Source organism: Aotus nancymaae, unplaced genomic scaffold (genome assembly GCF_030222135.1).
Source record: "Aotus nancymaae isolate 86718 unplaced genomic scaffold, 86718_ANA_hifiasm-v0.15.2.pri h1tg000012l, whole genome shotgun sequence".
In the NCBI taxonomy this organism is placed as follows: Eukaryota; Metazoa; Chordata; class Mammalia; order Primates; family Aotidae; genus Aotus; species Aotus nancymaae.
In genome coordinates, this window is record NW_026988423.1 from 19,846,074 (window position 1) to 19,859,905 (window position 13,832).

The following is a 13,832-nucleotide window of genomic DNA, read 5'->3' on the forward strand; positions in this document are numbered from 1 at the left end:
AATCTCTTGCTATCTACGTTTTTGATAGCGTGAATGTATTAATCCATAAGTACATGTCTTCAATTATGTAATTTTGTTATTAATACACAATCGAGGCAGAAAGATTCCTCAGTCTCCACTGTTCAAAGGACATGAAACATGAAGGTGAATGCTTAAAATCACTCATTCATAACAGCATGCAAAAAGAAAAAAGAAATCAATAAAGCCTGATTGTTAGCTGTTGATGTTCTGATGTCTCTTAAATATAAATGTATTTAGATGTTACATACTGATGTATGTACGTTTTATTTCGCATTTTACTGTAAATTGAAATCTGCTGCCAATACTGATAAACACAGTTCATTATCAATTTATGATGATCTTGGATCACATATTTCAAAATGGTACAGCATCTGCTAACTGCAGATTGCAGGTTATGCCTTCATCAGAAAATCTGATTCGCAAAAGGATTTTTTTAAAAAAGAGAATTTCATAAATCAATGGTATTCCTGAAAAATAAAACCCTCAAAGCTGAAAAAGCAGTTAGGTCAGGAGGTAATCAAATGGGGGCTTGAAATGCCTATATCCGAGTCAATTCCAATGCTGGCCAGCTGAGATGCTTCTCAGCTAGCTCTGATTTGAATTAAAAGAGGTGAAAAGGGAAGTAGATAAACAATGGGAGGCTCAGATAGGAGATGGTTTCCACTTCCCTTTGCTTTATTTGTGAGCTGACCCTTTAATGAATTTATTTAATAACACAAAAATGTTAGACATTCAAGGTGGCTTTACTTGTTCTCTGCTGTTCTGCTCAAAGTCCAGTGTGACTGACTGCCTAGGTCCTTTAAGTTGCACAGCAGTTTGCTCACACTATTGTAGTCAAATCTGTCACTTTTGAAGATGTCTGTGGACCTAATAAACTGCAAGGTCTTTGGAGAAGCAAGTTGTGTTTATTTTTGCATCTTTCCCTTCTGCTACAGCCAACTCACAAAGTATATTCTCAATAAGTATTTGTTGAATTAATAATTTGGGAATAATGCCCAATCAGGGCATTAAAAGCAACCAAAACAAATGCTTTGGAAACAAGTAATGTCAAACTGATCACTATTTTTAAAGGCCCAAATGAACCCAAACAGTCATGTACAAATGACCACTGAAGCCTGCATTTTGTAAGTTGCTTTATAAAGAAGCCAAATGAACATTGATAGCCAGATCAATTATGTGAAAGGAGGCTGACACGCCATCAGCCCTTGAGGAAGAAGACCTTTCACCATGACCCTTGGGTGCTAATACTCAACAGGAGGTGCTGATTAAAAACGGGAAGACTTTGAGCCCACAGGTATTCCAAAACTACAAATTTAGGCAACTGAAGGGAAAGCAGTGAGCAATGCAATCAATTATGGAGGCAACCGAATAGGGATGGTATCCATTTGCTCTGAAATCTGATTGGTTGACAGTATTCCTATTTCTAATTGGCTTATACATTGTATAAAGACTGATGAATACAATTATTTAAATAACTGTTATAAATGGGCAACATAAAGTACTTCTCTGTAGTTAATTATAAATTTGCAGTTCTCAGAAGGCTAATCTCTCACTTCTACCTGGCCCAACAAATATCAAAGCGTCCTACATACGTGCTTGGTGCCCACTGAACCACATTAAACAAGGATGTTTCAAGTAGGTAGCTTTACTGCTGAAGGCTTATTTCCTTGGGGAGGACATTAGAAAGCTAATTTAAAAAAAAAGACAAATATGTTTATGAAATATCATTGATATGCAAAGTTTTCCATTAAAAAGCAACAGACAGTTGATATACACCTCATTAAAGCTGAAACTGTCATTTTTAATGGCATAAACTTTAAAATATACCAAGTTATCTGGAATCTACTGCTCGGATTATATTCTAAAGCGGGAAGCCATTTAGGCTACTGGCGTTAAATTTGTTTCTGTAGCACTATTATATTGTATGAATCTACAATACTCTGCCATAGTTGGATAATTTCTGAATAAATATAATTAAGAAGAGTTTACTGAAGCACTGGGTGTACAAGAGGGGACAAGCAAAATGTACCTCCTGAAACTGATTTAGCTTAGGTATTTTTCTTTCATGTTAAAAATTATATACTTTTCATTTTCTCAAAGAAAAAGACAAAGACGTATTTTATGAAGCAGAGAACATTCTTCAAAAGGAGGCTTCACTGTAACAATAAGTGGGAAACTACTTCTTGTGTATTCTCTTGAAACTTTCATATCATCCATTAAAGCCCCTTTCTAGTCACTTCTAATTAAAATGTATTCAACATATGTCTTTAAACTTTGTTAAACAAATGAAAGTTTACTTTTTGTCCATATGGGATTATTTTTGAGCAATTAATAAAGTCCTAAGGATGAAAACATGGTAATTTAATATATGCATGATAGCCATCTCTTCTGCAGAGACGTGTATTTCACTTTTTCATGGTGCTACAATTGCTATAACATACCCTAAGCCCTCTCAGGTAATGCTTTTGCAGTTGTGATTCTCCCTTTTCAGCAGTAATTGCTGACTTCTAAAAGTGATACGATATGGCAATTTTAAACCAGGGTAAGGAAAACCTCAAGAAATTAGAAACAGAAATTCTAGAGACACTTAAATAAATTCAAGGTCAAATACAATTTAAATGCTCATGGGCTCAGTTTTTCAGGGTATCATTTTTTTCCCAGAAAATTTTAAAATAGAATGATCAAATAAAATCTCCAGAAAACAAAAACTTAGCCCACTGGCCCTGGTATCATTCCCATTATGAAAAACAAAGTAGGCGATGGTCTCTCTCTTACCTAAGCAGCATACATCTGATCACTTGGCCATATTATGGAAACTGTTACTTCCACCACCAGCCATGAGTTCAGACGCCCCCGGTAGTTTTAATCTAAAAACTCAGTCATCCTGTTCTTCCTGCTTTGTCAGCTTTTGTAGAGAGTTTTCCCTTCTTCCCATTAGCAGAAATTTGGTTCACGCCGTTAGACAGTAGCACATTGTTTCCAAACTGCATATCAAGGCTGAAACACAATCTTCAGGTCCTGCAGCCATTCGTAAACCTCTTGAGCTTTGCTCTCATGTAGAACATACAATGTCTGCAGAGTCCCGTGACTGAATGACAGCCTTTGAATGCCATTGTCATGTGCTCATACAGAGAGATGTACATAGAGGCACATACACAGATGGTGGACATAGAGGTTGTAATAATGCGCACTGCTGGCTATGTTTCTTTAAAATGGGCTTAAGAATTTCCCCACAACTGAATATCAAGTATAATAAGAAAATCTTATGTGCTTTTAGAATTTGGCCATGGTTTGCATTTTTATCAACGAGTCGGGGAAAGAAAGAGCTATGGGGGCCGTCTCCTAAGGGCTGTGCTCATAAGGTACGAGGATGTAGCTAGCACAGGCCAAACATTCTGAAACCAAAACTGAAAATGAAAACTACTCTTCAGAGGGGTTTCCAGTTTGAGTCTTACCACAATTACATACTGAATTAAGAACGATTTAAAAACTCATTGGGGATATGAAAATTCATGAGATCATCAGCCTCTACTGTATTAAGTGGTGAAAAAGCAAGAGGACAGGTAGATTTGAAAATAATAAAATGGGGAGGGGTGAGAAGGGGCAGAGAGAGAAAGAGAGAGAGAAAGAGAGAGGGAGAGAGAGAGACCTCAAATCCAGAGGAAGCCAGCTGACTGCAGTGCAGCAAAAGCACAAGCACTATTCCAGACCATGGGCATGCTGTCACCCGACCCCTCATACGGGGGAGGAGGGTGGGGAAAGGGAGAAGGGACACACAGGGCAGAAGGAACAAGGCACAAGACACAGAAGCGCCCACATATGAACAAAAACCATCACACGCACCCACACATCGATAACATGATGACTACACCATCCGTGCGTTAAACCACTCATGCATTTCTCAGACCATGTGGTATCAGGATTTGGCAGAGTGTTTTTTGCATTGCTCAACATGCACACATAACACAGGATTCTTCCTGTCTAGCCCTTAAGGATGAGCTCCAAAAACACAAATGCTCAAGATCCTCATTCAAAAAAGATCCCTTGTGTCAGCCTAGTCTAAAAATCACACTCTTACACTCACATTTATCTTTACTATCAATTAAATCCTTAAAAATACATTGTAGCTAATTGTCGTTTGGCTTTCTTTTTGGAGAAAATCCATTTGATTTTGAATCATGCCCATGCACTTCTAACCTTTCAATACATGCTTATTCCAATCAGATATTGGTAAGAACAAATGGTCAACATACATAAACAACTGGTATAAACTTCATACATACTCTAGCAACACAAGCTTGAATAAAATCTTTTAATGAGTCTTCAAAGGGAAAGCTTTAAAAAATTACTTTTTCTTTTTGTTTTTATGAAAAAAAAAAAAACCCAGAAATATAGAAGGAAATCCAGTATGAAAACTTTTAAGACCAAACAAGATGGCCATAGCTAATTGATCTAATGTCTTGTCATTTAAGTTGCTAAGTTATCAAACCATTCAACATTTCTAAACCCAGATCATCATAACAAACATCTCAAGATTATTTTCAAATGAATCTAAGTCAAGTGGTTGCTGTAATGAAGAAGTTGGATTTTCAGCTACAATTCACTAGAATAAAATCAGTTCTGCATCATCATCTTTTTGGAAATCTCAGATGCTGCTTTGTAATTTCTACCATGTTCTATTACCTTTTCTATCCTGACAACTGACCTGGAAGTTTTTCCCTCAGAACAAGTAAAATTTTAGATATTATCTGGCTTTCATTACAGCTTCTTTGCTGTGGGTTAAAGAATGTGCTGTTTAAAATAGTGGCTGGAGCCCTTTGTGAAGATGCTATGAGGACTTTGGACAAGGTGAAGAATATTTATAAGTGCATTATACAGGGATCAGCCTGCATTATCTATCACTTTTCTATCCCCCTGCAGTTAATAAGTCAAATTTAAATTATATATATATAAAATACAATGAATCCCTTGGCTCTAGGTATATTCTTCATGCACTGCTAGTCAATAACATCCTGCTGAGGTATCACTAACTTGAACATCGTCCCCAAACGAACAGGAAGGTGGTTGCTTCTCACAGTACACAAACATCTCTATTACCTGCCATAGAAATGCTATAAAGTCTCATTCCAAGTGTCTCTTTCTTATACTACAAAAAGAGATCACCTTCCCTTTCTCTCTCTCCAGAGAAAGACCTGATTAAAACTAGTACTCTAAAATCAGGACTGGCTATAAGTTAACTTCTTATTTTCAGATTAGGGGACAAGTTTCCTACTTTGAATGGCCTACTCAACTCTGAGACCTACATCCCCCAGAGTCAGGTAAAAACATAAATTTTATTGAAGGGACCTAGAAAATAGAACTCCAGAGCTTTAGGAGATGAATGATCAGTATCTTCAAGGATCTCACAGAATTTAGGAATCTTATGATTACATTGTATCAGGGGTGTCCAATCTTTTGACTTCCCTGGACCACACTGGAAGAAGAAGAATTGTCTTGGGCCACACATTAAATACATTAATGACAGCTGATGAACAACAACAACAACAAAAATCGCTAAACAAAGAGCTTGCATTTTGCCTTGTAGTTAATTATAGGAAGCTCAAAACTTAAAGTATCTTTAAAAGAATAGAATAAAATCTCTCTAACTACATTAAAATAACCCTTTGAGAATAATCGATAAAGTCAGGAGGTGCTCAATTAATGATGAAAACTACAAATAACTGAGCTTAATGGAGTGCAATGCCTGAGATGTAGCAAGCACTATGGGGCATTACCTTGGAAAGTGGAAGTTTTATACCTAATTGATTTCTCATGATTGTCAGCGTACCTGGCTCCTTTTGGTTATTTTATGAACTTTTCCCTTTGTACCAATGACAAGAAAGGGCAGAAAGAAATAGGAATGGGGTGAGAAAGGATGTATTGCTTAGTACTTAAATTTGTTTTGCTTTCTCAGAATTTGTCATAGGAAGTCAAAAGATGGGGTGACCTACCAAGCATCAAGGCCTGACCTTTAAGGACAGCTCCTACAGAGCTTAGAGATTTTCCAACTGGTGAGTTATCAAATGCAGGTCTCTGAGTCAGTCAGTCTGTGCCAGGAAATGTTTCTCTAAAAGTTGAATTAACATGGCAGGGTTGGCTGATCACTTCTTGTCATTTAAATGACAGATTTCCACCCTGTACAACAACATGCAGGGTGATTAAAGTAGGCCCTTCACCAAATAATTCCCTTGGATTCAATTATTAAAATTCAGCCTAGTTTTAAACTAACATATCTTGTCTAAGCACAGTCTTGTCAGGGCTAGATTTGAGCTAAGTAATAAAGTAATATACAGAAGAAACATGATTCTCATTTTCTGATTGGAGAGACATAGAAAAGTTAATAGACTTATTCCAATCCAGTAAGTCATTGGTGAGATGGGGAAAAAGAGATCATATTACCTGATACCCCTCCTGAGTTTTACTCACTCTGTTTTTATTGCTTTGTGGTTAAAAACGTGTTACTATTTTACCTGCAAGACACACACACACCAATAACTTTTTAAAAGTCCCAGCTATGCTGTTATAATTGACATATGGCATCATTCTTGGTTTGGAGGAGTTTTCTGCCAAATGAGAGCATAAAGTTATATGAACACATAGAGATTAAGAGTGAACCATCGAGGGGTGGTGGGGTAAATATGATTAGCAACATACTTAAAGTCATGACCTTTCTAAAGAAGAGCAATGACCTATTTTAAACAGGAATCTTCCTCCCTGGCCTACCCTTCTATCTCAACTTCACTGAGTGACACAAATGACACCTCTTCAAGATTTACCTGGGACTATGGCCTATATATAAATAAAGCAACTGGGCCTTTAATTCGGATATTAACAGTTTTCCCGCAAACACTCATTTTTCTGAAGCCCCATGTATTTCAAGGTTTAGTGGAGTTTTCTAAGTAAGGAGGACTCTGTGCAACTGACTGACACTTCTACAATTCCAGCCACCCAGTGAGGAGAAGGTCTCGTCTCAGATTGCATCCATTGACTACCGAACTCACAACAGAAATGACAAGACTCGACATCTTTTCAAACCTTAAAAAATTATAGTATATTTATGAGATCAGTCTACTTGAAACATGATTTCCCTTGAAGACTACATTTCTCTTTTTCCCAGGCTTGCCTTGCCTCTCAGCAGCGCTGAGAAAGTAGATAAACAGTAATGTGATACCAACCGTGAACTGCTGGTTCTGTCGTCGCCGTTGTGTCTACAGACGGGAACAGAGGATTGGAGGAAGGGAAGAAACAGGAGGAACGGCATGCAAAAAAAGGGAAAATGGAAAAAAATGGAACAGATAATATATGAGCAAGCTTTCAAAGAACATCGCGTGACAAGCAATAATAAATGAAAAGCAAAAAGCATTTGAAGTGAGTTGCACTGTTTTAAGACATGCCTTGAGCTCAAAGCTGCGAGCCAGTGAGGAAAACAGTAAATTCTTTGGTTCTGGGGGTCTTGCCAGGACACATATATTTGCTGGTCAATAGTCAGGTGGACATGCAAAGTGATGAGAAACACCAGTGCAAACTCAGTGGCTGGTAGATGGCTCTTAACGCATCAAGGCTCAGGACTGCGACAGAAAAGCTCAGTCAAAAGGCTGGTTAAACAATGGATTCATACATTCAAACATTGCCTTTGTTTTAACCCAACCCCACCCAGGCACTTGGGCTTCTTGACTGCCAATTAGGCATCATTGAATCAATCGCACTTTTAGGATCCTTTTACTGCTTATGCTCGGATGCCTGTAGATGAATAGACAGGTTTAAGTTTTTCATCCAGTGTATTATTTCAGCACAGTTTAGCTGAAAAGTTCAATTAACTGGGAGGCCATGGCAATGAACATATCCAAGGTTTTCACAGATTAGTTTCTACACACACACATACACACATACATACACACACACACATCCATTCTTCACTCTAAAGCTCTTAATGTTAAAATTCAAGAGCAGAAGCCTTTCATGAAAACACTCAAGTTCACACAATCTGCCAAATGCCACTTCTAATCATATGACATTCCAAAAATTTAAGTATCCAGCTATCCTTTTGCTGACAATTCAGAACCACATTCACCGTTCTGAGCTGACAAGAGTCCTGCTTTCATGGCTGGATTAGGAGAGAGTGCAGTTTTTGTTATTTTTTTCATTGCTAGATGAACTTGCTGTGGAAGGAAATGTATTTTGTCTCTTTCTTCTTCTATTTCTGATGCTGTTCAAGTTTTCTCCTTCTTCTACCAGGCTTCTAAACCAGGCTTGCTGTACTTACTCCTGTTTACAAGAAATTCCTCCAAGGAACTCAAGGAATTTTCTCTTTATTTTTGGCTTCGGGGAAGTGGAATAAATATCTAACAAAATGCAGGGTGACATTCTTTTTCCAGAGTCATTTTATCACCACTCTTCTAGTCAACTTCATTCCAATGTCAACCCATCTGGCCATACTTCCATTTTGATTTCAAAACTTCCCAGGCACATTCCTTCTACCACTTGCTGCTGGCCAGAAAGGAATGGTGATACTGAGACAGGAGCTAGTCATCTTCTCTAGTCAAAGCTGGTGGTTGAAGTGGAATTCTGGGTTAAACTGCAAGCAAGTAGTTCACTGGCCTTTTGTAGATAGAATGCAGCTGTTTAGCTCGTAATTGCTTTCATGTGCTCTGGAGACTCCAAAAGACTTTCTGACTCGACACAGGCAATGTTTAAATGCACTGGAACTTCAAATGAAGCTTTTATTTTTTTTTTTGGAAAATGAGCCTGGTGCTTCTGATTTATAAATATGACACATGAATTCACACCGGCGTTCCCCTTCAGCTGGCATGCTCTCCTCAGCATCCTATACCATCAAAAATTAGATCCCTTCTAAGGAGCCAGAATTAACCAGAAGTCTGAAAGGCCAATGCAGCTTAATATTAATGATAACTTAGTTTCTGAAGAATAGATGAAGGAAACAGAAACATACAATAAATCGCATAAGAACAAAATACTTACTTACAAGTCTGTGTGCATAAAATAGCAGTAAAAAACAATACAGAAAACTGTACAGTTGAAACACACTCTGCTCCAGATTCTCCAGATTCTCCTGACACAGATGACACATTTCCTTTGTTGAAACATCCAAGTCCAGCATAGGTACTTTACATTTGAGGGGAAGAATCAAATGCCCATTTGTACAGAAACATTTATATGCATGTTAATATATTTCATAGATAGGCATTGGCTCCTTTCCAAAATTTTTAAAAAAGCAAGAAACACTCTGGCTTATTATTTTTGTAGTGGCTCTTCTAATATGCTTTCTTTTCTTTTTTTCTTTTTCTTTTTTTGACACAGAGTTTCACTCTTGCTGCCCAGGCTGGAATGCAATGGCGAGATCTTGGCTCACTGCAACCTCCACCTCCTGCCTTCAAGAGATTCTCCTGCCTCACCCTCCTAAGTAGCTGGGATTATAGGCATGCACCACCACACTCAGCTACTTTTGTAGTTTTTAGTAGAGACAGGGTTTCTCCATGTTGGTCAGGCTGGTCTTGAACTCCTGACCTCAGGTGATCTGCCTGCCTTGGCCTCCCAAAGTGCTGGGATTACAGGCATGAGCCACTGCCCCCGGCATATGCTTTATTTTTACAGGTAAAGAATTAAGTAAAAATGAAAGAATGGGGGGGTGGAGTAAAATCTAAGGGTTCAAGTCCTCAAAAATAACACCTGAGCATTAACCAATGACCCCAAATTTACTGTCTTCCTACATCACACCACCATGTCAGCTTTAAGATGAAATTAAACCAAGTGAAGCTAGGTGTCTGCTCCTAGGTGGTTACTAGAAAATAAATGAAGGAAAATCCACAGTGCATCTTGCTTCCCCATTCTGTGGATGGGAAATCCATCAATTGCACCCAAAAGGTGAGGAAAGGAGGATGTTGAGAAGTAAAAACACATTCTAAAACGGTTAAAAGCAAACACATGTTCAAGTCAAACAACACCGTTACTGCAGCTGGAAATGGCAAAACCATGATCAGCAATGGGGTAGGAGACTGCAGCAGAAACACAGGCTGGCTACAAAGCTTAGAACAAGACTGACGGTGTATCTGGGGAGTCACTGACTCCATTTCTCTAGGAGCATCTAGTATGCTACTTGAACAGAGGTTATTTTCAAGTAAAGAATTAAGAAAAAATTCTTTAGAAGTAACTTTGTGCTCCTTGCAGGAGAGCACTATGACAGAATCTAATTCTCCTTCATAATTGCATTATGACTTCATGCAGAAACCACAGACACCCTGGCTCTGAAGTGAGTGCAACTCATGAAGCAGGATTTATTAGGGTATCTTAATAAGAAAACTAGAGAAATGTGCAAATACACCCTGTGAATCAACTTGTGCGGTCACCATATTGCTGGGTAATATTCTAAGTATAGAGGCAAAATGCAAATAGTAAAATTTCAATATAAGTGATAACTGCTGTAATCAGCTTGAAAAATGAGAATGTTCTGATTGCCCTAACAAAGCCTTTTTAAAACCTGATCTTGCTGCTGCCTTAAAAAAAAAATCTTTGAGCTAGCCTATGAGAAAAACAGGTCACAAAAAATTGAGCTGAACTTAGGGTGGTGTTGGGTTATATAGAAATTTTAAAAGGCCTAGCTAAGCTACTGTCTCTTAATTTTAATTACAAAGAGAGCAAACTTATTATACATGTATTTTATATGGCAAAGAAAAAACAATCCCATATTCTTGAAAACCCACTAAGTATGAGTACAGTCAAACAAGGTATCCATAGAAGGGTCCAGCATTATTATTTGAAAGATGCACACTCCACTCAATATTGACTCCGCTTCTTAATCTCCCAGTCCTATAGTTTATCAGACCCTATCTTCAATAATGAAACATCACATACATTTATTGTTGCAGTCTATTTACAAAATTAAAAAAAAAAAAAACTCTGACAATGTGTGAAATTAGAGACACTAGCCATTTAACTAAGTAGCAAAAAAAAAAAAAAGAATTATTGCAGGAGAGGCAGCTGGGCAATATTTAGTTGAAACAGTCATGTGTAAGCTCCACTGTGGTACATTCTAATCCTTTCATATGGATTCTCTCCAACTTAGAATTGTTCATTGAGTGTGACAGACTGGGGGTTTAAAACTAATCCATAAATTGGTCCATGGTCTCAAACACAACGGGTGCCATAAATGAAAATGAAAATCCTAGAACAAAATTAAATTCACAACCTTAAATATTTTTTCCCCCAATTGATCTGTGGTGCTCCTGCTTTACACCACACAGATTGCAAGCCTGCATTTTGGGGTCTGTTTGAGTAAGGTGTACATTAAAAAAGTACACGGCGTGATAACCCACAATCTACTCGAAACCAAAGCTTAATTCTAAAACATTTAAATTCTCTCATTTTTTGATTGTCATAAGCCTAAATGAAAGCATACTAAGCAGTTAGACATATTTTAATATACTTTCTCCCAGTTTATTTTCTTAACTAAAGTCAATAAGAAGCCAATGGTTTTCTTAATTGAATTCCCCTTCAGTTTGTGTTATGGAGGTGCTTTAAATCTAGACACTAGAGCAGGCAAGGAATTCCCCTGACAATGTTATTTTCTTAGTTGTGCTGTGCTGGCCAATATATATTAAATATAGGGTATTTTTTTCTCTTTTTTTTTTCAAGTTATTTGAACCTGATTGAAAACAAAAATAACTGCTGGAAAACTAAACTCTGGAATTTGTTTTCTCCTGGTTTCCTGGTTAATTTTCTTTCTATCTATGTTATGTTTTAATCAAACTCCCCTGTCTTACAGATGGGAGAAGTAGATAGGAACAGAACGAAAACTAAAAGGCCCAAATAGGAGAGCCAGGATAAAGCTCTCTTGCTTGTTAAAGTCACCATCCCTGTAAGCGAAGAGATTGTTGTGTGCTACAGAACAGCAGGAATGGGGGTTGGTTTTTTTTTTTTCTTTCTGGATAAGCAATTTCAAGTTTTCTTAAAAGCTTCTTCAGAATTGTTCACTAGTGTGTTGTGCCCCTGAGATCTTTTCATTTGCAAACCAGATGTTCTTCAAAATAATAGGAATCTGTATAGTAGTTTCGTTTTACAAGAAAAACAATACCTATAACATGTTGTATGTGAATGCTCAGTGGAAGGAGGTACAGATAAAAGGAAGGCACAGGGGAAGGAAGGAAATGAAGAGGGTGTTGCCAGGAGGGTAGTGATGGAGAGAGGAAAGAGGCTCTCTGTAAGTTATAGCACATTTTTAAGTCTTGGCAAATTTTGTGTTAGGTATGGGAGGGCTGGGTTCTTCCAGTCAAGTCTTTTATTTTTCACACCAAGAATGCTCTAAATATCACTTTCTAATTCTGGGAAACCTGTATTGACAGTACTATTTTTGTTTGCATTGTTGATAGATCTTTACTAGGAAAACATGTCACATCTTTATCACGAGGATTATTTTTAAAATAAAGATCATAAAATTCCTGAAATTATGATAGAGGCATTAAAAACTTTTCTACTCACATTACATTTCTCATTCATTCTTTTAAAAATGTGGGATCAGATGGCCTCCATTACTGTAGTATTCAAATTTTTTTTCATTCCCTCCTAAATCAATCTAGGTCAAAAGCTGGTTAGCTATGCTGTTATTTGTAACAGGTTTACAATCATCAGAAAAAAAAATGTAGACACTTAAGACAGTATGAAGAAAAATGGACACATACTTTTTGGAGCAAAAACTTGAAAAGGTGGCTTATTACATATTAGTGCCCCAACATATCTTGTTACTAGGCATACTGGCATATCAATAACACTTGATGAGTAATCGATAAATGCTGAATGAAAAATAATCTTAATGAAGTAGACGTCAACTCTAGAAAAAAAAGGCAATTTAGTAAACATTCTAAGATGAATATGTGTATTTCCTAGCAATAGTGGCCTAACCTATGCCTGGAACATAAATACATGCAAAATACACATTGACGATAGATGCTTGAAGTAACATCGGACCTTCATGCTTGACTTCCAAAATGCCATCCTTTCTTATCCACATTCTGTCCCTTCTTTGATGGCACAGACCAAAGTCCACTGTGACACTCTCCTCAGCATCTATGGCACCTTCTACCTGTGCCACCGAATCACCCTAACTGTACATTGTCTCCTATTGGGTTCCAACGTGTGCAACCTGTTCTAGCAACCGTATTATGAGGGGTTTAGGGAGTATTTTGTCTCCATAAGCACTAGCATAGTGCTGTATATATTATGGGTACTCAATATTTGTTGAATGCATAGTAAAAAGCAGACCAGCTCTTGAACCATGCAAATATCAACAGCAAATAGTAGGAATCATTAGGCTAAGACCCTGGGGAGTAGCCAGCTTTATGTGGAGGAAAGCTCTCTATTATCATTTAGATAGTCGTGACGTAGATTCAGTCTTAAGGACAGGTGTGTCTCTTTCCTTTGTACCTAAGGAACTAAAACATGTGCTCTGGTGTCGTTTCCTCACTTGGGCATATTCTATAAATATCACTGAAGGATAAAGACTATACCCACCTTCTTTATTTATGTGATCTAATCCACATTACACATGACAAAAGCTTATGATTTCAGCCTATGAAAGTCAAAATAATAACGTAGGCCTGGGGGTGGGAATCACTTCCTACAAGGTATATTGGTTTTTTGAGTGCTTCAATACCAATAAGAAAAGCCTGGCTATTTTCTTTTCCTAGGAACACAAAATATTTAATTGGGTACATACTTTTAAAAAGAGGAAAACTCATTTAGAAATGACCTACTTCATTCTT

The 13,832-nt window shown here is 37.5% G+C and overlaps 1 protein-coding gene across 6 annotated transcripts in view; it reads right to left on the reverse strand.

Moving 5' to 3' along the window:
• Window positions 1-13,832, reverse strand: part of CADM1 (cell adhesion molecule 1) — a 325,717-nt gene that overhangs the window by 17,484 nt on the left and 294,401 nt on the right. For 4 of the 6 annotated variants that reach the window (XM_012470466.2, XM_012470465.2, XM_012470464.2 and 1 more), the window contains one exon: window positions 7,236-7,268. The exons of the other annotated variants lie outside the window; for them this stretch is intronic. In XM_012470466.2, coding sequence (XP_012325889.1) covers window positions 7,236-7,268 — 33 coding nt within the window. The remainder of the gene's footprint in view (window positions 1-7,235; window positions 7,269-13,832) is intronic. 6 annotated transcript variants of the gene reach the window in all.